At 53.1% G+C, this 22,239-nt stretch overlaps 5 protein-coding genes across 5 annotated transcripts; 4 read left to right on the top strand and 1 right to left on the bottom strand.

Annotated features, from left to right (window-relative positions):
* Positions 1-3,326: 3,326 nt before the first annotated feature.
* On the top strand, positions 3,327-4,260 carry N0V96_008079 (uncharacterized protein; the record flags this gene model as incomplete). Its single annotated transcript, XM_065758222.1, has 2 exons — positions 3,327-3,956; positions 4,012-4,260. 2 exons carry the CDS (start codon positions 3,327-3,329, stop codon positions 4,258-4,260), a joined length of 879 nt encoding a protein of 292 aa, XP_065612977.1.
* A 4,505-nt stretch (positions 4,261-8,765) lies between these two features.
* N0V96_008078 (uncharacterized protein) lies at positions 8,766-11,189 on the top strand (the record flags this gene model as incomplete). The annotated part of the gene is made up of 1 exon (XM_065758221.1): positions 8,766-11,189. The coding sequence occupies one exon, from the start codon at positions 8,766-8,768 to the stop codon at positions 11,187-11,189; it is 2,424 nt and encodes an 807-aa protein (XP_065612976.1).
* Positions 11,190-12,406: 1,217 nt separating this feature from the next.
* sbp1 (Ran GTPase binding protein Sbp1) lies at positions 12,407-13,496 on the top strand (the record flags this gene model as incomplete). Its single annotated transcript, XM_053193861.1, has 5 exons — positions 12,407-12,460; positions 12,655-12,807; positions 12,886-13,147; positions 13,198-13,326; positions 13,387-13,496. 5 exons carry the CDS (start codon positions 12,407-12,409, stop codon positions 13,494-13,496), a joined length of 708 nt encoding a protein of 235 aa, XP_053048806.1.
* Positions 13,497-14,569: 1,073 nt separating this feature from the next.
* On the top strand, positions 14,570-15,724 carry tfg3 (transcription factor TFIIF complex subunit Tfg3; the record flags this gene model as incomplete). Its single annotated transcript, XM_053193862.2, has 5 exons — positions 14,570-14,661; positions 14,731-14,879; positions 14,946-15,374; positions 15,463-15,530; positions 15,701-15,724. 5 exons carry the CDS (start codon positions 14,570-14,572, stop codon positions 15,722-15,724), a joined length of 762 nt encoding a protein of 253 aa, XP_053048807.2.
* Positions 15,725-16,940: 1,216 nt separating this feature from the next.
* Positions 16,941-20,195, bottom strand: ARO80 (zinc finger transcriptional activator; the record flags this gene model as incomplete). The annotated part of the gene is made up of 3 exons (XM_053193863.2): positions 16,941-17,317; positions 17,378-19,161; positions 19,216-20,195. 3 exons carry the CDS (start codon positions 20,193-20,195, stop codon positions 16,941-16,943), a joined length of 3,141 nt encoding a protein of 1,046 aa, XP_053048808.2.
* Positions 20,196-22,239: the final 2,044 nt, after the last annotated feature.

Below are 22,239 nucleotides of genomic sequence, written 5' to 3'. Positions count from 1 at the left end.
TAGTCCGTACGCTCAAGTCGAGATGAATCGGCCAGTGGGCCGATCTGAGAACAGTGAGAGATCCGTCACTGAGAAGCCGATAATGTGCAGTGGACAAAAGAGTCCGCTCGTCTCAAGCCTCCGTCCGCATTGACTGGGGAGCACCGACAAGTGCGGTCACACGACGCCGTGGCCAAGTCTCGACCAAAGATCTAAGCAGACCAGGGAACGAAGGCAAACAGGGACTTTCAGACGATTAAACTGGGCAAAATATGACGATAAGCGCATGTCATTGTTAGAGATCTCTGGAGCTGATGGTGAGACTGCTGTGCCCTGTTTCGGGGTCCTTCTGTTTTGGCAAACGGGATGATGAAGGGTGAGCAATGTCATCGCACAGTGGGATGATGGCGTCGTGATCTATTACTGGGTCAGTAAGGCATCTTCCTCGGCGAAGTACTTTCTGGCCGTCTCAGGCAGTCCATGTTTGCTTCAGGAGCCAAAGGAGATGTACGCGTATCATTGCCCTCATATGGGGAAGTTGTTGAGAATCATTGTGCAGCTGTGAGACAATCAATGGAGTGGCCCAGTCTGGCAAGGTTTTCTGCTGGGACTATCCGCGTATCTTTCTCAGCGACGCGCCGTGGGTTGCCATTGTCTCTTTGACGCAGTAAGCCTGGGCTCAGTCTTTGACGGCGGGTTTGCGGTTCGGCTGGACCGACGACGGATAGAGTCGGTGTCTTGGAGCCGCGGTGAAGAAGTTGGGCGTGAGACATTGAGTCTGGAATTTGAAGACGCATTTGATGCGAGACACTCGCGAATAGGCACCAGAGCAAGGAATGTCGCTGCCCTACGGCATCAATCTCCTTCTCTACCACAAATTATTGCCAGTTGCAGCACCATCTCCGATGCAGGGTCCTCCCGCACTGGCCTGGTAGGGCGCAACGACTCGTACTAGCCGAAATGAGACATAATGTCTGAGGCAGGAGGGTTAGAAATGCGAGCACAGGCGTAGTTGCAAATTGAAGCGCCTCGAGTAAGGTGGAGAAAGGAAAGCGAAAGAGACTGTTTTGAGGACCCCGAAGAAGCGGAAGCTGGTAGCCAACGGTCCTAAGTTGAGGCAATCTTCTGAAGGACTTGTATAATGATTTGCGAGGTGATACGAGGTCCTCGCCAACCCAAGAGCACTGGAGGAAAGTCAATTTCGAAGCGTCTTCCCAATCACGGTTGGCACGTAGTCTGCGGTGAGCCAAACTTGGGCCAACCAGACAACTCACAGACGGCCCAACACGGGACATAATTGCCGTGTTTGTTTTCTTTATCGCGATCGCCAGCTTTGGAAGTCTTGGCGTGGCTTCGGGGCCTTTCCTGAGTTCCTCGCGACCGGGCCGTCCATTGCTCGAGAGTCGGAGCAAAAGGTCACCTGCGTGATGTCTCCAACGGGCCGGCGGGGAGCGGGTGGAATTCATGGCAATAACAAATAAAGACAGAATATAGTATGTAGAAAGCGGCTCAGCCAACTCATCGACATGCAGCGTGCATCCTATCTGCAAGGTCCCGAATTGTCCCCCACCTATCGTACTGGTTTGCATTGATTGGACAGGCGTGGAGTGACGACGATGCAAAAAGGAGAGAAAATGGGCAGAGATGGGGTGGATGGGTCGAGTGATGCTGACAAGCACCATGATCCCAGCAAAGCCACGCGGGCAGAGGAAAAGCAAGATGGTGTGGTGCTGTGCTGGATAACGGATGTTGCTGTTCTCGACCCTTTCTCTGCTCCGTAATAATACTGCGTAGTCTGATCGATCCGGCTCCTTTCGACGGTAATAGGTCCGTACATTGGGCTGAGGTAAGGTAGCTTGGATGATCTTTACTTTTAGTCGGCGGAACTTTGGAAAGATCTTTTTTTATTTCATTTTTATTTTCAATTTTTGAGATGCAGGCTACGGAAGGTTTGCGCGTTGGCCCGTTGGTTTGTGGTTAGGGAAATGGAGGTAATTTGCCCAACTTTCCATTCTACTTTAGTATAGGTACACTACCATAACTTTATTCTCCATTGGAAGGAATATGCAGACGCCATACAGACAGGAAAGAGTTGCAGCTGCAGTTGCATTTGCTCAGGTACTCGCATTTTCTTTCCATGGAATTGCCTGAGGTTGCAGTTGCAGTTTCTCTTTCACAGCCGCCTCCCTTCTTTCCCTGCCCTGTACGGGGTACTGACTGGTAAGTGGTGACTGACTGGCACCTTCCTCCATACAATTTACTGTGAATGTAGCAATGTACATATGTCCCCACTTTTCCCTTTCTGCCCCCTTCACTCCACGTCGCTGGTATCCTCATGCGTGACGACACCATCGTGGCTGGCCTCTCTGTTCCGTCATCTGCACATCCCAGTTCGGCATTCGTGTCCTTGAAAATTGACTCGCCCACAATCATCGACATCGGAAATCGGGAACTGGACGGGGGTGGGCAGCTCAATCAAGCACAAGTTACAGGGCTGGAAAGAAATTGTCCGGTCTTGCCGTGCCAGCGTTCCAGCGTCTTTGCGCCCGCAAACGATCATCAACTCTCGCATCCTCGTCTTAACATCGCGGACTACATACCTCTTACCGCAACCAGATCTCACCTGGACCCGTCACAAACCCCCTATATCCCCGAACAAGTTAACAATCCACGAATGCCAATAGCCAAAGGCCTCACCTTCTGCCATTCATCCACACTTTGCCGTCCAGTCTCCCCTGTTCGCAACCACGCGCCTCCGCCGCTTCTGAAACAGCCTGACGCACCCCAGGGGCTTCCACCTCGACCCTCGATCCTCGACCCTCGAGCCCCCCTTTTGCCCTTTTGCGTACTTCTCGCACCACTCACGCATCGCGCCAGTCTGTTGACTCTTGACTATCCACTGCACCACTGGGGCCCGGCTTTCACCGCATCGTGGTCCACGCAAGGGTTGACCCCTGGCCTCGACTCCACTGCTTCGAGAAAATCCATCGAAGGGCCTCCATCCTTCCGATCCAACTCCCAGTCATCTCTGCTTCGCCTCCCACCGTCCGTCCGTCCTCTCCTCTCCAGACTCTCCCACCACCAATTGCGCTACCCATCCTGTCCTTGTCCGAACAAGTCACTTTGCTTGCTCGACTACCAAGTAGACGCCCTGACAGAACAACCGGGCACACCCTTCCAAGCTCAACGTCGCACGATTGCCAACTCTTCACAACCTACTTGTTTACTCCTTAACAACACCCCGGACAGCAACCTCCTCCTCTGACCACACGCCCACCCGCTCCTCCGCTCCTTGTCCTATACATAAACCAAGCTCCCCTCCCCGGCCGCGCCGCACGATTTTCAAGATGTCGAACCCTACGCCAGCCCAGGAAGAATTCAATGCTCTACTAGCAGCCAACTCCCGTGACACCAGCAAAGTACATCCCGAAGACCGAGACCACGACCGTCGCGAACAAGACAGCATTGACCTCGACGAGGAAGAGAGATATCGCAACTCCCAAATCGACGCCGCCATGCGTATGCCATCTCTTGGCCAGACCGGCTCCGACCTGAAGCTGCCCCCGGCTAGCTTCGATGCCGGTCGTACCACTGGTGTCAAGGGCGTCATCGCCGATGCTCGCAATTACGAGAACGCTCGCAAGACTTCCTTCATGAGCCGCGCGCGCACCACAGTGAGGCGCTCCATCTTCGGCCTCGACAACATCAACTCTCAGCCGCCACCATCAAACAAGAGCGAAAGCGAGACGGACGAAGGCAACGGCAGCGACTCTGACGACAGCTTCATGCAGCAATGGCGCGAGAGCCGCCGAAGAGAACTCGAGAGCGACTCCAACAAGGTCATCCGGAACCGGAGAACGAGTCCTAGTGTGCGAATTTACGGACGTCTGGATGAGGTGGATGCCTTGGGCTACCTCGATGCCATTGAGAAGGTTGCGCGGGACACTGTTGTTGTCGTCTTCGTCTATGATCCAGAGGTGAGCTCTATTGAGACCATCATTCCTAGGTTTTGAGTACTAACTATATTTCTAGTGTGACGTTTCTGCGACAATAGAGCATGCCATGATGCCTCTTGTTTCACAGCACTCAACAATACACTTTGTCAAGGTACACTATCTTGACATTGAGTTCGACAACGCCGCCGTGCCTGCTATTTTGGCGTACCGCAACCAGGGTGACATGATCGCCAACCTTACAGGCATCATTGAAATGATCCCCGATGACGAGATGTTTGGTACCGACACGCTGGCACGGCTTTTCCAGAAGCACGACATCCTATGATACAAACACGGTCACAAACAGCAATCAATAAACGCAAAAGACAACCTCATCTCCTCTGTTACGATACCCCCATTTTGCAGCGCGTTCTCTTCCGCGAGCATAACGGTTCCCTTTTTTTTTCAACACCATTTTCAATGCGCACTCGGTTCTCCTCTTTTGCCCGGACTTTTGGTTTGTGGAGCGGAGTTTTCTCTGGAATATTCTCGTCATTTTGGGGGAAGACGTTGATACACCATTGGTCTTTTCTTCGGGGTTTTCTTGTTTCTGTAATGATGTGGGGAGATTCATGCCCGAGATGTCGGTTATCATGCAGGAAACGTCCTGGGTGTGGGTTTGGGAGAATGGAAATGCAATAACATGCAGCAATGGCATCTAAGGATTGTAGGCTGGGTTCCCAACTTTTACCGATCCCCTGTAGAATTCGCAAGTCCGCGTGGACTCTGGTCAACAATTTCACACAATTAATGTGGACGTGCTGCTCATGATTGCATTGATGTCGGTAAATGAGAGGTTACATTGCATATACATCGTTTTAAGGGTTACGTTTGCCTTACCCCTAGATACACGCAGTCCCTGTGATACCAAAGCCGTCGACGAAAGGAACGATACACCTCAATGATGACAGCCTCCTAGGGCTGGAGGAGAAGGAGGGGGCGAGAAGAGCAAGGACAAGGCCCTCGGTGGATTTTCTGCTTCGGGACTTTGCGAGATTTCGAGGCAGATTGCGGGAGGATTTGACCCAGTACCGGATACGGATACAGACATGGGTTAAATGGAGGGTTTTAAGATTTGGTCAGCAAAGACCAAGAATTGGAGCCTTTCTTCTTTACGAGAGCCGTTGTCTGTATGTTTTGAGTGATCTCCAGCAAAAGCAGAGGGAGCGAAGGCAAGGAAGAACAGGAGTGAGATTGCAATTTGTTACTAATCCTGGGGTTACAATACAAATAGCCACAATTCCCGACTCGCAGTCTCAGTCTCCCTACCCCGTCTTCTCCCGTTGATGGTTGACGTCCCCCCCCTGCCCAGCTCCGTTGTTTCATAGGAACCAGAAACCACGAGCCCGGGGAACGAAAATTCCGGCAAACGTGTTCCGGCCCGGAGAAAGGGTAGGCTGGTGGGCTGGGGGTTGTTGGACTGGTTTGCTGTTCCGAGAGGGCCCTGTTTGCTCTTTTTGCTTCAGGTGAAGAAGTATTTTCGGGTTGTACAGGTTTCGAGTTCAGCCTTGCTTACTTTTCTTTGCTTTTCCTCTGCATCTTGCCTTTTACTGTCATGGTTATCAGACATCTTTTTTTTTGCGCCTACCGTGTGTAAGGTGTGTGCATCGCGGGTGTGTATATAATTCCCCTGCGTAGCTGGCCAGCGCCGGGGGGCGGGCTTACTCGAGGTGATTTGATATGTTTTTTGTGTTTGGCGTCTAGTCGTCATCCCAGTTGGTATTTGCATTTCATACCCGCGTTTGTCTATCGCGAACTCCGGAATGGCATTCTTTGAGTGGCCGCGCCGCTTGGGTAGGGGATGGTGCAAACCCTCCTATGCAGCAACCTCCAAGCTAGGACTCTTCCGAGTTCGTTGCCTTGGAGAAGGGCGCATCGTACGGTTTCGAGCCCAGTCGATGCTAGATGCAGAAAATGTTGGTGTATAGGCAAAGGACAGGCTTGAGTGATACTAGGGTGAAAGTCTACCTTTAATAACAGGTATTTTTAATATCGGTGTTAGACGCTGTAGGCAACAAGCCGTGATTGTAACGGATGAACTTTGGGAGATTATAGGTGAAGTAGATTATTTGATGTTCGTCAGTGGAAGAGTTGCTTGTTGTACAAAGCGTAGTGGTTACAATGGTGATAGAATCGAAAACACGTGAACTTTCTCGCTATTGTTATATTGTACAAATGATTAAAAGTTCCGTTGCTCATCGTATGAAAATATTGCAATGATACATTCCATTGTGAAGTTGTGTCACAGTCTAAATGAGGTGAGTTGGGGAGAAAAGCTGCACCGCCACCTGGTAGTCACTCAAGGTAAGTACGCATGAGCCACAATCAAATGGGATTGACGCCACACACCCTTTCCTTCGGCTAAGACATGGGATTCTCAGAGACAGGAAAGACGGCAAAAATGTGAAACATTTGGTAGATAGACATGCGGGCCTCGCACACTGTGACACCCACGGTCGAAATCGAAGTTTTTCTCCCCCCGCGGAGCCATGACAGGATACTCACGCAGTTTCTTTGGAATTCGTTATGAGGCGTCGTGGTCGTGGTACGTGGCGAACCTGTTTGACCTTTTACTGTGCCGCAAGCGGGCCGAAGTCACTTGTGATTTCCACATTGGACGACTTGGACTTTTAGGTTGGTACCTTGCTTCAGCCTGTGTGAGGGACGAGTGGTTCCCTTCTAGACCTTGCGCCTGAAGCGGCAGCCAGGAAGATGTGTCTGCACTAAGTAGGAGGTCAGCTCGCCATACTTTGGGTCTTGAAGATAGCGAGTGAATAGGTCCGAGGGAAGAGTGAAGAAGTTCGGCCCAAGTGAAGCCCAAATGGGACCCGATCCAGGTTGAAAAGGAAGCTAAGAGGTGATGTTGGGGAGGAAGCGGATCTTCCTCCGGAGGGTCGAGATGCCACTCAGGGCTGGTAGGGGTTGGAGCTAAGGTTGTTGGCACCAACAGCGGTTCCAGGCGGGGTGATGGTGGGCTAGTGGATAAGGAACCCCACCATGGCAGGTCGCAGCGGTGCGTGGTAGGTGGGTGCAAGTCGCAGCTGGCACCGATTTCCCCCGGTTTGTTATCGATAAGAGGCACAATGATGCGGATCTGCTTGTGACGAGCTGCAATCAAAGTGGGCGGGGGGCAGTTGCCAGTGACATTCCATTTGAACGCGGGCTATCCAGGCCCCGGAGTGAGTGACGCATACTCGGTTCACAAATGTCAGATGTGGTCCTTCAAGGTGAAATGAAGGCTATATGTTGCGCCTTTACGGAGTACTCGGTCGCACAATGGACCCCGCCCCCACCTCCAAAAAGGCACATGAGATGCGCCGGCCGACAGCTGTTGGATGATATCCATGGCTGCCAGGGTACTTTGCACGAGTTACCTTAAGCTACCTTACCTTAAGGTAGGTACGTTAGTAAGTAGGGAATTGTGCACTTATCTCAGCTTTGGCGCTTGACAGTTCTTGCCAGTTTGACTTGGTGCCACCTGCCCGCCTCTTGGAAAGTGCGGACGGTGAGGCAGATATGAGGTCCGGTAAAGGAAGGAAGGAAGGAAGGTTAGGTAGGTACCTTCCTGGACCGCCTGGTCGTGTTTCGACTGCCGTCCCGTTGCCTTTTCGGCTGCCTTTCTGCCTTTCGATGGTGCGCCCGACCTGAATGTCTCTCTCTCTCTCTCTCCGCACCACCCACCACCCTTGAGGTGCATCCCATCCATCCCGATACAACTGTCATATTCCTCCACCACATCTGTCCTTCCTTCACTTCGCATCGTCTTCTGTTCTGTCTCCTCTACACAGGGCTCTCAACTTCCCTTCCTGAACAACCAATATCGGAACGAAACCACCAAATCCAAACCCCGGCCCGCAGACGCTTTGACAGCTAGGACCAAACGTGAGCAACGCCATCTGGTTAGTAGACTGTACCTTGTTCCTTATCTTTGTCGCAACTTCTTGATAGCGGCAGCCGCGTGACGTCCCCCAGTCATAGGTAGGTAGTCACCTCCGATAAACCGACCGCCATCTCGTCCCATCTCATCCTATCCCTCCCAGTCCCTTGCCATTTCCCCACCCCGCGTTGGCCATTTTCATTCCGCAAGGCAACACCAGCTGGCAAGTACGCAGCAGCGAGCACCTTCTCGGTAAGCTGGGCAAGGCAGGCCAGGCCAGGCAGACAGGTACAGGCAACACCTGCCGCCGACCGACCTTGACGACGCACCCTACCTGAGTACCCATCTACCTTCCTTCACCTCCCGTCACCACAATCCTCCTACACATCCCAAAGGCCCGACCAGAGTTAGTTGAATCTCCTTTTCTCTCTCAACACCCCCGACTCGTCTGTGCTACCTAGATATTCAACTTCTTGGATCAGATCGTTTGTCCCGAAGAAAAAGCAACCCCTACACGCCCCTCAACCGCCGTCCGTTGTGTCAGCTCACGAGCGTGACCTGTTCCATATCCCGCTTTACCCCTCCATCCTCCTACCACCACTGCCACTGCCACAACCACCACAACCACTCCGTTCATTCCTTCCACCACATACAGCCGCCGACTGTCGAGCACATACTATTTCTTCCAGCTTCCCGAATTTCTGAGGCATGACGGGATAACACAAAAGGCTAACCCTTGTTATCTCGGTATGGAAGAGCAGCACAGCGCCGATTCTACCGCGGACGTCGACACATCTACCCACAGCCCGGCAGCATCAACAACCTTGTCATCCTCCGAGCTCACTTTGAGGTTCCCCCGACCACAAGGAAACCGGCAACTGGCCAGCTGGATTTCCTCCAGCGAACCCGACATCATGACTCCCTCAGAAGCACCCGAAGATGTCGCGGCCCTGTCCGAAAGCACATACGAATTCATCAATACAGACGACGAGAGCCAGGATGGCCGTGGCACCGAGGCCGAGTCTCTGAGCTCTTTCGACTATGCCCGGCCCGACGACGTTCACAGCCTCGCTGGCACTGAGCATACAGAGGACATGACAAACCAGTCCGATACGGACTCGCAAGACTCAGAGGACGCTGCGCAGGACAGGTCTCGAGCGTCATCTATCCAATACGCTGAGGAGAGCCTCCTCCACCCGTCTTCCCGTGTCGCGACGCCGCCCTTGGGGTCCGACAGTTCTCTGGACATCAGCCAGCATACCCCGCTGGTCCAGTCCATCGAATTTGACGAGACGCAAGACCCAGTCTACTTCAAGCAGGTGTCAGTCAAACATACCATTCACAGCTTTACCGAGGAGCAGTCAACCTCCATCGCCAAGACCCTCAACTTCCCAGACCAGAACAAGCGTCTCATCGCAGCAGTCCGTCAAACCATGGCGTCACACTGTCTGGCGACCAAGGAACCGCTCCGAATCATGTACACGGGCAGCCATGCAGCTAGGCATGATATCATATACAAGATTTCCTCGGCCTTCACAGCATCTGCATCTGCGGATGGATGCGGCATCAGTGAAGACGCTGGCATCTACAACGTTGTGCCTATATCATCTCTTGGGTCTCCCAAAGTCCCCGAAGTCGAGCTGATGAAGACTTCACAATACCAAATCAAGGTCGAGAATTGCACGGCTGCGAAGGAGGTTGTCTACCAAGGCGAACGTTTCCTGGGTGAGACTGTCTATCACATCACGGTGGACGGTGATCGGACTTTCCAGTCTGCTTTTGCGCCCAGCGGATCTACTATCGAGCCTTCATGGACGTTGCCTCATGTCGCCATCTTCTACGTCACAGAGAATGATGATGAGGCTGCTAGAAGTACCCGGATTGCTGCATGGAACTTCATGCAAAGGCACGCTGTGCCCAGCATCTTCATCTCTAACGACGAGGTCTACCATCAACCTACTGCAATGTGGGACGATATGATCAACCAGCACGCTATTCACATCTGTGTGGAGTCGTTTGACCGCGCCATGCCTTCTATTAAGCTCCCAATCGACCTGACCTCATTCCTCAACATTGATGCTCGCCAGATGAATCGGAACCTGGCCTATCTGACCGGCCTATACGTTCATGTAGACTGGAGGAAGGGCCAGTGCGACTCTAATCACATGAGCAAGACTATCCGTCATGCTTGGCACCGCGCTGTTGAGGCCGTGGAAGATATCGACCTATGGGTTGTGGGCCAGACTGCGTTTCTTGTCTTCAGCGTCATCGCCACAGCGCTGCTCTCCAATTACTTCTTGGCAGGAGTTTCAAACACACCGGCACTTTCTACAGTCTCTTCTACCACAGCAAGCACACTGTCACCCTTGACTTCGACAGTACTGTCGACTTCGACTTCGACGATCAACCTATCCACCGCAACGATTCGGGTGGCTCAAAAAGCGTCGGCAACTAGCAACACGGCTGTTGCACCGTTCGCAGAGTTTGCCGACTTCATTGCAGATAAATTTCCCGACAAAGCCTACGTGTGCTCGGCGGAGAAGGTCAGCCGCAATGAGATTCTGATCAAGATTCCCTCCGGCACGAAAACATCATGGCTTGCCAAAGATTCGATCACCATCGATGTCCTCAAGGGCGAGAGGTCTATTAAGACCAGATTCTCTTCGACCGACGAGGGAATCTTGATTGAAATCCCAAAGTCAGAAGCGCATGGCATTCTCACTATTGCCGTAAATACAACCCGAAAGCCCAAGGTCAATGAGACCTTTGTGGTCGATCTTGGAAAAACCGTCCTCGAGCGTTACCTTGGATATGGCAAGGCGGTTGCTTCCCACGTCCTTGATACAGCAAACAGTGTCGCACATCAGGCAGAAGAACGAGCCTTTGACCTCTCAAGCTTCAACCTCCTGAGCTTGGACTCCATCGTAGCGGATGCCAGAGGATTGTCTACCCGCATCACCGCGAGGGCTGCGAACGCTGCGAATGCTATTGCCAAGGGATCTACAGAGCTGTCTGAGAACCTGAAGAGCCTGAGAGATCCGCGGCGGTTGCAAGAATTCAAAGACCGAGCGAACATTGTCCTCACGAAGGCCCAGCTCCAATCTCGGCTCCTGGCGTTGAAGGTCTTGCAAAAGACGGAAGAGCACAAGGTCTACTTGGACAAGGCTAAGAAGCACATGGAAAAGCTGCGGTCGACAGCGACGGAGGCCCATAACCAACGCCTGGATAAGGAGAAGAAGGAGATGCGAGCTCGTCGGAAGAGAGAGCGCCTGGCGGCTAGATGCCAAACGGGCACCGGCTTTTCTAGATGGACGCAGCAGTGCAGACAGCAAGGATGAGTCTGATTTTTACACGTAAGTATGGAGATACCTTGGAGGCCGGTTAGGGACAAGGACAGGAAGGAACTGGAGTTATTGGTATGGGTTTTGTAATGGCTGTCTCATCTTTTTTTTTTTTTTTGCTTCATTCGCCCTTCAATGTCTAGTTATTCACATCACTCTCCCCACTCTTCCCACATATTGTTCGCAGTCGCGACGGCGAAGTGAAGCAGAGCAGGGTAAGCTCCGCCCAGTTTCTAGCTGCTTTGAGGCGGCTACAGTATTTTTTATGAATGGATGGACAGAAATGATAGATTACGAGCAGGCTTCTGCAATGATTCTCCGAGTGGTCTTGTAAAACTTCTCACCTTACACCTACAAGTTGTGCCTGAAAATGCCGTGTGCTTGTGTCCGTCGTCCAAACTTGGTCCCAAGTTGAGTAGTTTCTGGAAAGTTTCTTCCTGCCTGCCTGACTGACAGAAGCACGACCGTCTGAGAGCTTACAACAGGGGATTAATATGGTAAATCCAGTGCGGTCATAGTTCGAGCTTGCGAGCAAACAAAGTACCTGTTAATCATCTAGTAAAATTATTCAGTTCAATAGTGCGGATAGGGCCGGGCGATGACCAAGATAGCGTCGAATTCCTCATCCCCAAATCAGGGACTCCCGGTCCCCAGTGGCAAAGGCAGCAGGCTTGGTGATTGGCTGCACGAATCCAGCTTGGGCTTTGGCTTAGGTGCATCCCCACAGAGTCAGGAGCAGCGACAGCATGTATAATGCAGTATGATTTGGGTGGAGGGGTACTTGCTGATGGCAGGATGACCACTGCCTGGGCACCTAACAGCAAGGGCCAGGCCCGCCCGACACCCCTCCTGCCCTCTTGTTGTTGACTTTTGAATGAGGGGCTGTTTCCTCATTTTGTCCAACCCACTCCCAACTTCACCTCGAGCGAAGAAACATAATCATCTTTTGCTTTCCACTCTCCGATCCCCCCTTACTGCAGAACATACCGCTGCTAGCCCTGGTAAGTCTTGTTCTTCTTGAGACCTGCTCCCCGCAGTCCGCTTCCTGTCGGCCTTGATGACGAGCATGTCGTCGCGCCCGTCCGTTCGATGAGGGGCAGATTTGGTCGTAATGCAAAGTCCACGAGCTAACGTTTTTGCTCCTCGTTCCCACCCGCAGATCTAAACATCGTCATACTTCACCCCAAAACTACCACTTCGCAAAACTCATCAATATGTCTGCTGCCGAAGCTACCGAGCCCAAGGTCGAGGAGACCAAGCCCGTCGAGGTACGACCACCCCTTTGTCGCACGCGCACTCGCCCCCCGCCCTCAACATGCTTCCCCACGAAGATGCTTCAAAGCTCACCGCACCTCCCGGGTTCTCCGTGACGGGCGGGAGCGATGCGCATTCTCCGCTCGCTGGCATCGCGATCCAATTTCCCATATCCCTATGTTTGGATGGCTGACAGTACCGTCTACAGACCACCGGCGAGGCCGAGAAGCCCGTGACCTCCTCTTCCGTTTTCTCCATGTTCGGAGGTGGCGCCAAGAAGGAGAAGAAGGAGGACGAGGACCGCGGTGACAACTCTGGCAGCGCCAAGGCCCAGCGCGATGCCGCAAAGAAGGACGGCGAGGTACGTCATATTCACACGCTGTGTCTTGATACAGGGATAAGTTGCGTGTTTGATTTCATGCTAACGTTGAAAATTCAGGACGATGAAGCCCCCGAGTCCGAAGATGTTCACTTCGAGCCCGTCATCAAGCTGACGGAGAAGGTCGATGTCACCACCAACGAGGAGGCCGAGGAGCAGCTTTTCAAGATGCGCGCCAAGCTTTTCAAGTTCGTCAAGGAGACCACTGAATGGAAGGAGCGCGGCACTGGCGATGTCCGTTTGCTCAAGCACAAGGAGAACGGCAAGACCCGCCTCGTCATGCGCCGTGACAAGACCCTCAAGGTCTGCGCCAACCACTACAGTACGTTGCGTCAGACCTCATTGCGCCACCGATATTCTAACAATGATTAGTCGTTCCCGAGATGAAGCTGTCCCCCAACGTCGGTTCCGACCGCAGCTGGGTGTGGAACGCCGCCGCCGATGTCAGCGAGGGCGAGGCTGAGGCCGTTACCCTGGCCATCCGCTTCGCCAACTCCGAGAGTAAGTCCATGGCCGGTAACGGAAATCGTCGCATGACCCAGTGAGCTAACGATGATGAAGACGCAAATCTCTTCAAGGACTCTTTCCTGAAGGCCCAGAAGGACAACGAGGAGCTTTTCAAGGCCGCTGAGAGCGAGGCCACCGCCGCCCCCGCTGTCGAAGAGTCTTAGATTTACCACAACATCCCAATTCCGTGAGAAGATGAGGATGGAAGGCCCAGCACGCCGGGCTGTCATCAAAACCGCCCCCCCTGCAACAACACCGAAACTAGCACCATTGTCAAACTTGTTTTTACATCCCCCGATACGAGGCAGGCTGGATCACTTCGGTGAGGAGAAGCTGAAGAGTGCAAGTCTTTCTTGCACCGAGTGGTGTTTGTTTTGAGCATTGATACGCGGATGGATAGCATCAAGGCTTAGGAGCAAGACACTCTACACAGCACAAATCAACAAGAATAAAGTCCCTTCTATATTGATTAGATGTTCCCATAGGAGAGATAGACGCGCGGATGAATCATACCCCTTCACTGAAAAGCCGACTGTTTGCTGTGAATCTCCTGCAAATACGTGTAGACATCTGATGAGCGATATTGCCACAACCACCGCAACAGACGACGCTTGTTCGGAATCTGCTGATAAAATAGCCTTTGTCGTGCTTTGTCTTCCAGCAAACAAGTAGCATGCGTAGGGGCAGGAGGGACATCCATTCAATTAAAGTCCTTGCTTCCTTCCCCGCAACACGCAACACGCTTGCACGCGGCAAGCTTTCCAGCCACACCCTGGGTGTCTGCATGGCCCGAGCGTCACCCTCAGCCTTCCAGTCCCAAACCTCCAAATCCCAACTGGTGAACTTCACACACTTGCTCAGTGCATATCCAGACCTCCCCCCTCTCCGGACTCGACACACTGCTTGACCCCTATTCTGCGTTACCATAGCAGCCCATCATGATTGTCGAGGTAAGACACTGCGATCAATTATTCCTCTCCTCCCAGCGCGCTTCGTCGCGTCCATCTGCGACATCACCACCAGCCCGCTCTGTCCAAACACCATGCTCGTTGGCAGTTTGCGCTGTCGGCTAGCCGACGATGATTGTTTCCTAGGCAGCCTGGACGATGAATACTGCGTATTCTTCACCCCATCGATCTGCCATCTTGGCATATCATCCCCTCGTTCTTCCTCCTCCTCCTCCCCAACTTCAATGGGGGATCCGGCTACACCGTAGTCCATCAACGTCACCACCACCATGGCTCTTTCCCGAAATGCCACGGCTCGTCGCTCCAATGCTAACATTGAGATCAAGAGGAAAGTAAGGCTCGTCACCGAGCAGAATGTCATGTAAGTTCACTTTGCAAGCGCCCCTTCTATTACAGCAGCAGCGCCTAACCTTCATCTCCTCATCTCTAGCGACAAGCCGTCCCCCGTCGAGGATTTTCCCATGCGGAAATGGTCGATCAACGTCTACATCATCGGCGAGGATGGTGAGGAGCACCCGGCCGACTGCTTCCTCAAGGTCGTCTACAACCTCCACCCTTCCTTCGACAACCCGACCCAAAGTTCGTACACTCTGCCTATGATTGCTACCTTGCCTGTTGCAAATCGCTGACCGCAGCCACTTCTAGCCTTCAACAAGCCTCCTTTCCGTTGCGAAAACGAGGGATGGGGTGAATTCGATATGACGATCGATTGCTACATTACCGAAAAGTCGAAGCAGTCCCTCAGCCACGATCTCAACTTCGCTAAGAACCGCTACGAGGCCGAGCATACCGTTTCTTTTAAGAACCCCTCACAGGCCCTGCAGCAAATCCTGCGCGAAACCGGCCCCTTGCCATCAGACGATGACCGCCTCAAGAAGAAGGGTGGTGCTGGTAAGAAGGGTGCCCAGAAGTACGACTACGAAAAGATTGCCCAGGCGCTCGAGAAGCTGGATGAGGATGATCTGCTCCGCGTCATTCAAATTATCAATGATAACAAGACAGCGGAGACATACATCAAGAGTGATGTCGATGGTGAGCTTGCGCCTGCTTCCCCTGGTGTCGATCTCTTGGCCGGTCAGTTTTCCTTGTGTTGGGGGATGCATGGGATCGACATTGGTAATCACAAACACCGAGTTGCGCTTGAGCTAACAGACTTCTCTAGCGGGAGAGTTTTCCATTGATCTGTATACGATGTCGGATCAGATGACCAAGCTCCTGTGGGACTACTTGGTGAGTCAAAAATATGTCCGGGTCTAGGTGTCGCAGGTCTTGGGTTGAGTATCTCTGAACTACAAACACTGGCCTTTGCGCGCAACATTTATGGGACTGCATGGGCATTGGAATTGGAATTGGGCTGGGCTGAGCTGGATATATTTGACCGGCCGCTGACCTCGCAAAAGAGCAAGAAGGGACTTGTCAGTTAGGTTACCTACCTACCGCTTGCGGAAGATCACCTATCTCTGCACCACTCCCGAAGCCAGCTCTTCCCGCGACCGAATTGAGCACGATTGCGCAGACGAATCGACATGAGGGATTCTCTTGTGAGGGGTGGCGCGGGGGATGGGGTAGGCTCAAGGTCTTCTGCTTCGCTTTACCAATGGCATCTGGCTAGGCGTTACCGGCTTCCTGCTTTTCCTTGGCTTTGGTTACGGATTTTCTTTTTCTGGTCTGCCCCTCGTCTTTCTGTGGTATCGTGTGCGTGTGCGTATTGTGTCTATTTTTGCGTATGCTACCTGAATAAAAAGCACTCGCGGGGAAGGGAAATGGGACGTCATGCGTGCATGTGAAAGGGGAAAATACGTTTCTGGGGGATCGTATGGGAGGAGGCAGGAATGAAGCTACGAAACGACACTGGGCGGGAGTGGCTTGACGGAAGAGAGCCTAGAGTTTTTTGTTGCGAGGCCATACCGGCTCTTGTGTCTCCTCGTTGTAATCATATTGTTCACCGTGCTGTCTACGATCTTGACGTGAAATGGGCATGCGAAAAGAGAGGCTGTGCGGCTCTGGCCTTGTATCAATCATGCATGACATGTTCAAGTCGAGGGGATGACATCTTTTCACACATCCCGAGCGGCAATATTGGACCAGAGTCTTGTACAAATCGCATCTTTGACATGTTGGTATAAATGCTCAATATCACCAATCATAGCGGCATTACTATATGAGAGCATCCGGCTTGGGGATGGCATAATATCAAAAAGGGTATATCTGAACCATTATTTTTCATAAGCCGTACGGATTTCTTTGTAAGGGGTAATCCGGGTACAATGCAATGGACAATAGCCCTGCCTTCGAATTTCATGAGTATTGCTTGCGTAACCGCGTGATCTTGACCACTTTGCCGGGCCGTGTGTAATTGGTAAAAAATAAAAAATAAAAGAAAAGGGAAAAGAAAAATCCAAAAACAAAATCGCTACATTGGCTAGCCGGTCCATTATCTCTCTTTCGAGGCAGTTTCATCGCCCGTTCTCCTCATTTTGCAGTTTTCCCCACTCCGTTGCTCCCAATTTTGTGTATAAATGACAGCCACACCTTGCGGATGCCGTTTTGTCTTTGTCTTCTTTAAATTACCCCCTTTCTTGTTTTCGCACGCGTGCTTTTTTGTTGAATCTTTCTTCACTTCGTTTCGCCCTGTCTGGTTCAGGGAAACGATGAAGGGCCATCGAGAACGGGGAAGCCAGTGTCCATGGCCATGTACTCGAGGAGATCGAGACCGCCGACGTTGACGCCCTCGGCCGTCATGGCGACAGCAGTGTTGTCCATGTTTTGGAAGAATGCCGGCCCGGGCGGCAGGTACCACATCTCATTGCCTGGGTTGTTCCAGTCAGTCGAGTCAAAGAGACCTTCCATGCCTCCCGTTGTAGATGACGGTGCGTTGTTGGTGGCGCTCGTGGCTCCGCCGTTCTCTGGCGCCGGTGCCGGCGTGGACGGGCCCAGAACTGAGGCCGAGCCTGACGGATAGGGAAATGTACCAGTGCTGAGGTCGAACGGTGTCGCGGAAATGTTGGCGGGGTCGTCTAAGTGTTATTATTAGTTTTGGTGTCACGGTAGGTGATGGTTACTAAGGTGAAGCTTACCATGTGCGTTGAGCCCATCACGTAACTTTGAGGCGTGGTTCGCCCATGATTGGCCCTCGGGGCCGCCAATCGGTTGACCGTTGGCAGCGGTGCCGTTGGTTACCCCGTGGGGATCCGGGCTCCTTCCATCCGCAGATCCGAGTCCTAAAGCAGGAGCCTGAATGAACCGGTTACGGAGCCGGCTTGTCAGGGAGTCGAGAAGATCTGCAAATCGAATTCCCAGGTGAACGTCGTCAACGATGCAGTTGCGGAGTGCCTTGACAGTCTCGTCCATCAAATCAATGCTGAGCTTGACATCTGATCGTGGGGCACCAAGGGCAAAGGTTTTGAGCAGGAACATGGCACCGCTGATGATGCGGAAGTACGTCCGTACGGGGGCATGCTTGAGATAGTCGCCCGGCAAGAGACCCTCGACAACCGTTCGAAGCAAGTTGCGACACCCACTGATGACCTCTTTGATGTACTCCTGATCACTGGCGCCGAAGCCACCGAGCTGTCCCAGAGGCAGCTTGCCAAAGTAGTTTTGTGTCTGGGGGGACAGCTGTGCCGCGCTGCCGGCGTTATGATTGCCGTGGGTGCCGTGTCCCGCATGCGCTGTGTGACCAGCGTTATTGGTACACCGTTCAACGACAGCTTGCAGAGAAAGTGAGTTGACGTAGATGCGTACATACTCGTACTCGATGGTCAGAATGTGTCTGATATAAGGAGGTAACCTGAAGCGTTCAAATTCTTTCCACCAATCCTGGAGCAGCGGGTGGAAGTCTTTAAGCATCTCGGTGTACTTCCCGCTCTGGATGATATCGGTGGTGTGCTTGCGGGATTTGAAAAACTTTTCGTTACCAATGTGCATCGCATTGCTTATGCCAGCCCAGCAGTGTATGATTTGGTCATCGAGCTCTAGGTCCGGAATGTAGTTGAAGGCATTTGACATGGACGACGGGTTGGTGCCAGGTGTTGTGCCCTCTGTGGATGTTGGGCGGCGACGGGTTACCGCCGGATCGCTCTTGCGCAAGGCCTCGGGTACCATGCTTGTCCAACCGAGACGACCGGCGAGCTGGGACAGATAGATCAACAGAAGGCGCTTGATGCGGTACGCCCGTTGACGGTACACCTCTTCCTCGTACTCGGGGCGGGAGATGGCACCGTCGCGCAGCAGCTCATCAATATCGTCAAACACGCCAAGCTCGTACGCAAGACCCATGGCAGTGCTGAGAAGCATCCAGCACATCCTGTCACTTCTCCAGGCTGGTTCGAGCCAACTGTCGAGTCGCTTACCGCCGATGTTAGCGGACGGCCGCTGATTGCCGTGCTCGTCTGTGCTGATCAGATCACTGCCTTCATAAGACGGAAGCATGAGCTCGTCAATAGCCTCAGCCGGCGGGAAATGTAGGGCTCTAGGGTGCCACTCTGTAAGGATCATCAGTGACTCGATGGTCCCCAGAGTTCGCAGACTGCCTTTTCGCATTCCACGCCAGGGCGCGGTGCTGCTTGTTTGATCGTCGGGAACAGATGAGGCGCCGGCCATGGCTGCAAGTCCACCGCCGAATGCCTCTTGGCCCCACAGACACCTCTCAATCATGCCCCGGAGATATGTCCAGAGCTGCTCGTGAATGGCGTTGGACCGACATTGGCCACCTGTGCCGGGAATCTTGCGATACCTCGAGGAGATGGTGAGAAGTGTGATGGTGAGGATGGGCTCTTCCGTGAGCAGGGTGATGTGAGATGCAGGATTGCGAAAGGTTGGTGGGGAGATTGGTGTAAGTGGTGACAGGTACTCGTAGTAGCTAGGAAATGTTAGCCTGTAATTATTGAAGATTGGTTAACGTAGATAAGCTTACTAGTCAATGTAGTCAATGGCTTCTTGTGCGGAAAACCAGCCGGCTCTGACAAACCTGAACCTCCCCCAAGCTTTGATGGCGTCGTGATAGCCGGGCTCACCGGAGAGATCACGTCTCGTCAGAGCCGGGTCAATGGGCTGTGGCTCAAGGACCACGGGAACCGGGGGCCGTCCATTGCCATTGCCCACGGGCTTCATGGTCGCACCGGGCGTGACGATGACGGGTTGCTGGGGCATGGCGGGTATGGAAACGACACTTTCGTGACGCTTGTGGTTGTTGGTCACAGGGCTGTGAGCCGGGGGTTGGTAAGCAGCCGCGTCTTGGGTATGGCTGAGCTGGACTGACCTATCCGTAGCCGCCTTGTAGAGCAGATCCAAAGCATCGTGGGGTCCGTAGACACCGGGTCGCATGAGGTCCTGGGCCTCGCGATTCTCGAGCTGGGCGTTGGGCTCATCGTCAACGACGTAGTCGCTCCGCTGACGGCTGTCGGCCTGGCTCGTGGTGCTCGGGGTGCCACCGTCGGTAGGGCGGCGCAGAGGCTGGGTCCTACCCATGGAGCCTCCGGGGGTCAAAGGCACCTCGCTGTAGAGGCGTTTGTCGATGGCGACGGGCGGGCTGCCGCTGACGTGAACGCGCTTACGGCCATTGCGTATTGTGTAGTCATCGACATCCTCAGGCTCGGGGTCCTCGCCGTCCTCGGCCTTGCGCTTCCTCCTTGTTGCGCTGAAATAACATTCTTTGCTCTCGCGACGGCATCGTACGCAGGGGGGATCGTGGGGATTATCGACGCTGCCCAGATCACAACGGACCTTTCTCCGACGGCACGGGATGCAGGCCTGGTAAACGCGTTTGTGCTGGGGGGTGGAAGCCTGGCCGGCCGCAGCGGCGGCGGCAGCGTTTGCGGTCGCGGTAGCAGTGGAGGGATTGTTGGAGGTCGTCGGGCTCAGGTTGGATGCGGCCGTGTTGTGGTATTGGGCCATGATGGGCCGGCGAAGGGGGGCAGTCTCGCTGCAATCGTGGGGTGATGGATGGCTCGACTCGGTCGACGTTTCTTTGATGGATAGAATCGGTCAGGTCGGTTTGCAACGGGTTTATGGAGGGGAAAAAGACGGGTTTACAGCCACCACGGGCGGGGCGTGGGTGGTTTTTGTCGGTCCACGTTGGGTGCTGGGAGTCTGGGACCTCTGGGACCTCTGGGACATCTGGGTGGTCCTTTTGGGGGTGGTGGTCAGTGCTTTTTTTGTCCTCGCCTCTTTTTTCGTTTTTTTGCAACGCTGCGGCTTGCAAGTTGCATTTGGGGCCATTGGGGTTGGTTGGCACCTGCCTCGAGGTGGGCTGGGGCAGGGAGCTTACCTTCCTCTGGTGTCCACCTGGTGCGGGGTTGGGGGGACGTGGATAAGGTGAGAAGGAGCTCTACTCCGTATCTTTGTACTGCGTACACTAAAGTACCTTAATACCTAGGTAGGTACTTCATAGGCAGGTGGAACAGACCAACTGCTGATACGTACCCACGTCTGTAAGTAAGTACCTCTCTTCGCTGAGCAAGGACGTTGCGTCTGTGTCTCTCACCAAGCTGCCCGGAAGTCAAGCTGCGATTCCTTCGTCTGGAAATCCCAGAGACAATCCTCAGACACAGGGCGTATGGGTACTCGTGCGTTTCTGCTCTGTTTCGCACTCGGCTCTGGATTCCGACGGATGCTACTTGGGTAGGTATTGCTAGAGGTAATAGGTAATAGGACACCTTAGGTAGGAACTTCAGGTTGTTAGCTCTTGCTCTCTCCAGACTTGTAGTTTGGCGAACCTCTTCGGTCAGACAAGCCCCCCGACCCAGGCAACCGCTCCAGAGCAAGTCTTGGTAAGAAAAATAATCTCCCAAGAAGGAAAGAAAGAACGGGCAGCCGGCCTCTCTTCCTTATCGACCACGGGGATTGGCTTGGGGGTTGCGTATGTCTCCCCTTCCAGCTATGATTGGCGCGATTGCTACCTTGGGTGCAAGTGCAATACAGGATGGAAATGGCGTTGGAAGAAAAATAAAAATTGGTGTAACAAGAAACACACTACGGTACACGGGAACCATCATCAGAGATGAGTGTTTAGCATGTCACGAGACCGAATTGTGATGAAGGAATGAGAAGGGGGAAATTCTAGCAACAGAGATCCCCATTCGTTCATGGCATTCCGTCCATCTCTCCTCAATTGAACAGCGAACACGAGACGGACTGTCTTGACTATGACTTGGACTTTTGGCCGTTTAATTCGAGTACATAATAAACCCAAACTAACCATTAACTTTAGGTAAGAGAAAGAAGAAAGAAAGATAACCTACACTGTAGGAGTAAAGCAACAGTTCCTGCCTTCCCGATTTTGCTTGGTGTCCCCTCTCCAGGTCCTCCAAGAAGGAAACCCAAAAGGACCACCAAAGCGGGCGCAACAATGGTGCACCGCGCCAGAGACGCAGGCGAGAGAACAGCAAAACATGGACCCTCGATCCTCGGTGCCTTCGGTTTACCGCAAAGCCAAGGTGAGGTCACCTGGGGACGCCGGCGATTCCTGTTGCGTGTCGCGTTTCCATTCCATCCATACGGAAGTAGGAGAAAAATAATCAACTTGTGGCATCCCATGACCCCAACGTCCCACGCCGAGAGTCAAGACCTGAACCAAAAAAAAAAGTCTGGGGAACCCAAACCTGGGGTACCATTAATGTGATGAAATTCAGTCTTCCCCATTCAAGGACCCGGACCAACCGGTAGCGAAGTAACGACAAACCACCGCCTTACCATCCGGCTCAGCTTCCTACTCGACAATCCTTCTTCTGCCTCAATCCCTGCAACCCAATCGCAGAAGACCATATACCTACCTTACATACATACTGTACGGAAACCTAGGTATGCCACCACGGACAACCAGTTCGTCGTTGCTCACTGCAGGACATTGACCGTCAACTTCCCGTACTCTCTTCGTCAGCCCACCTTCAAGCTGCCTTAGATCCCCGCCAACTCCAAACTCCAAAACTCCCCCAGCCTG

Source organism: Colletotrichum fioriniae, assembly GCF_027942845.1.
Source record: "Colletotrichum fioriniae strain IMI 355084 chromosome Unknown scaffold_10, whole genome shotgun sequence".
Lineage (NCBI taxonomy): Eukaryota > Fungi > Ascomycota > Sordariomycetes > Glomerellales > Glomerellaceae > Colletotrichum > Colletotrichum fioriniae.
Note: the sequence above shows the minus strand (reverse complement) of the source record. Positions and strands in the feature narration are given on the sequence as shown.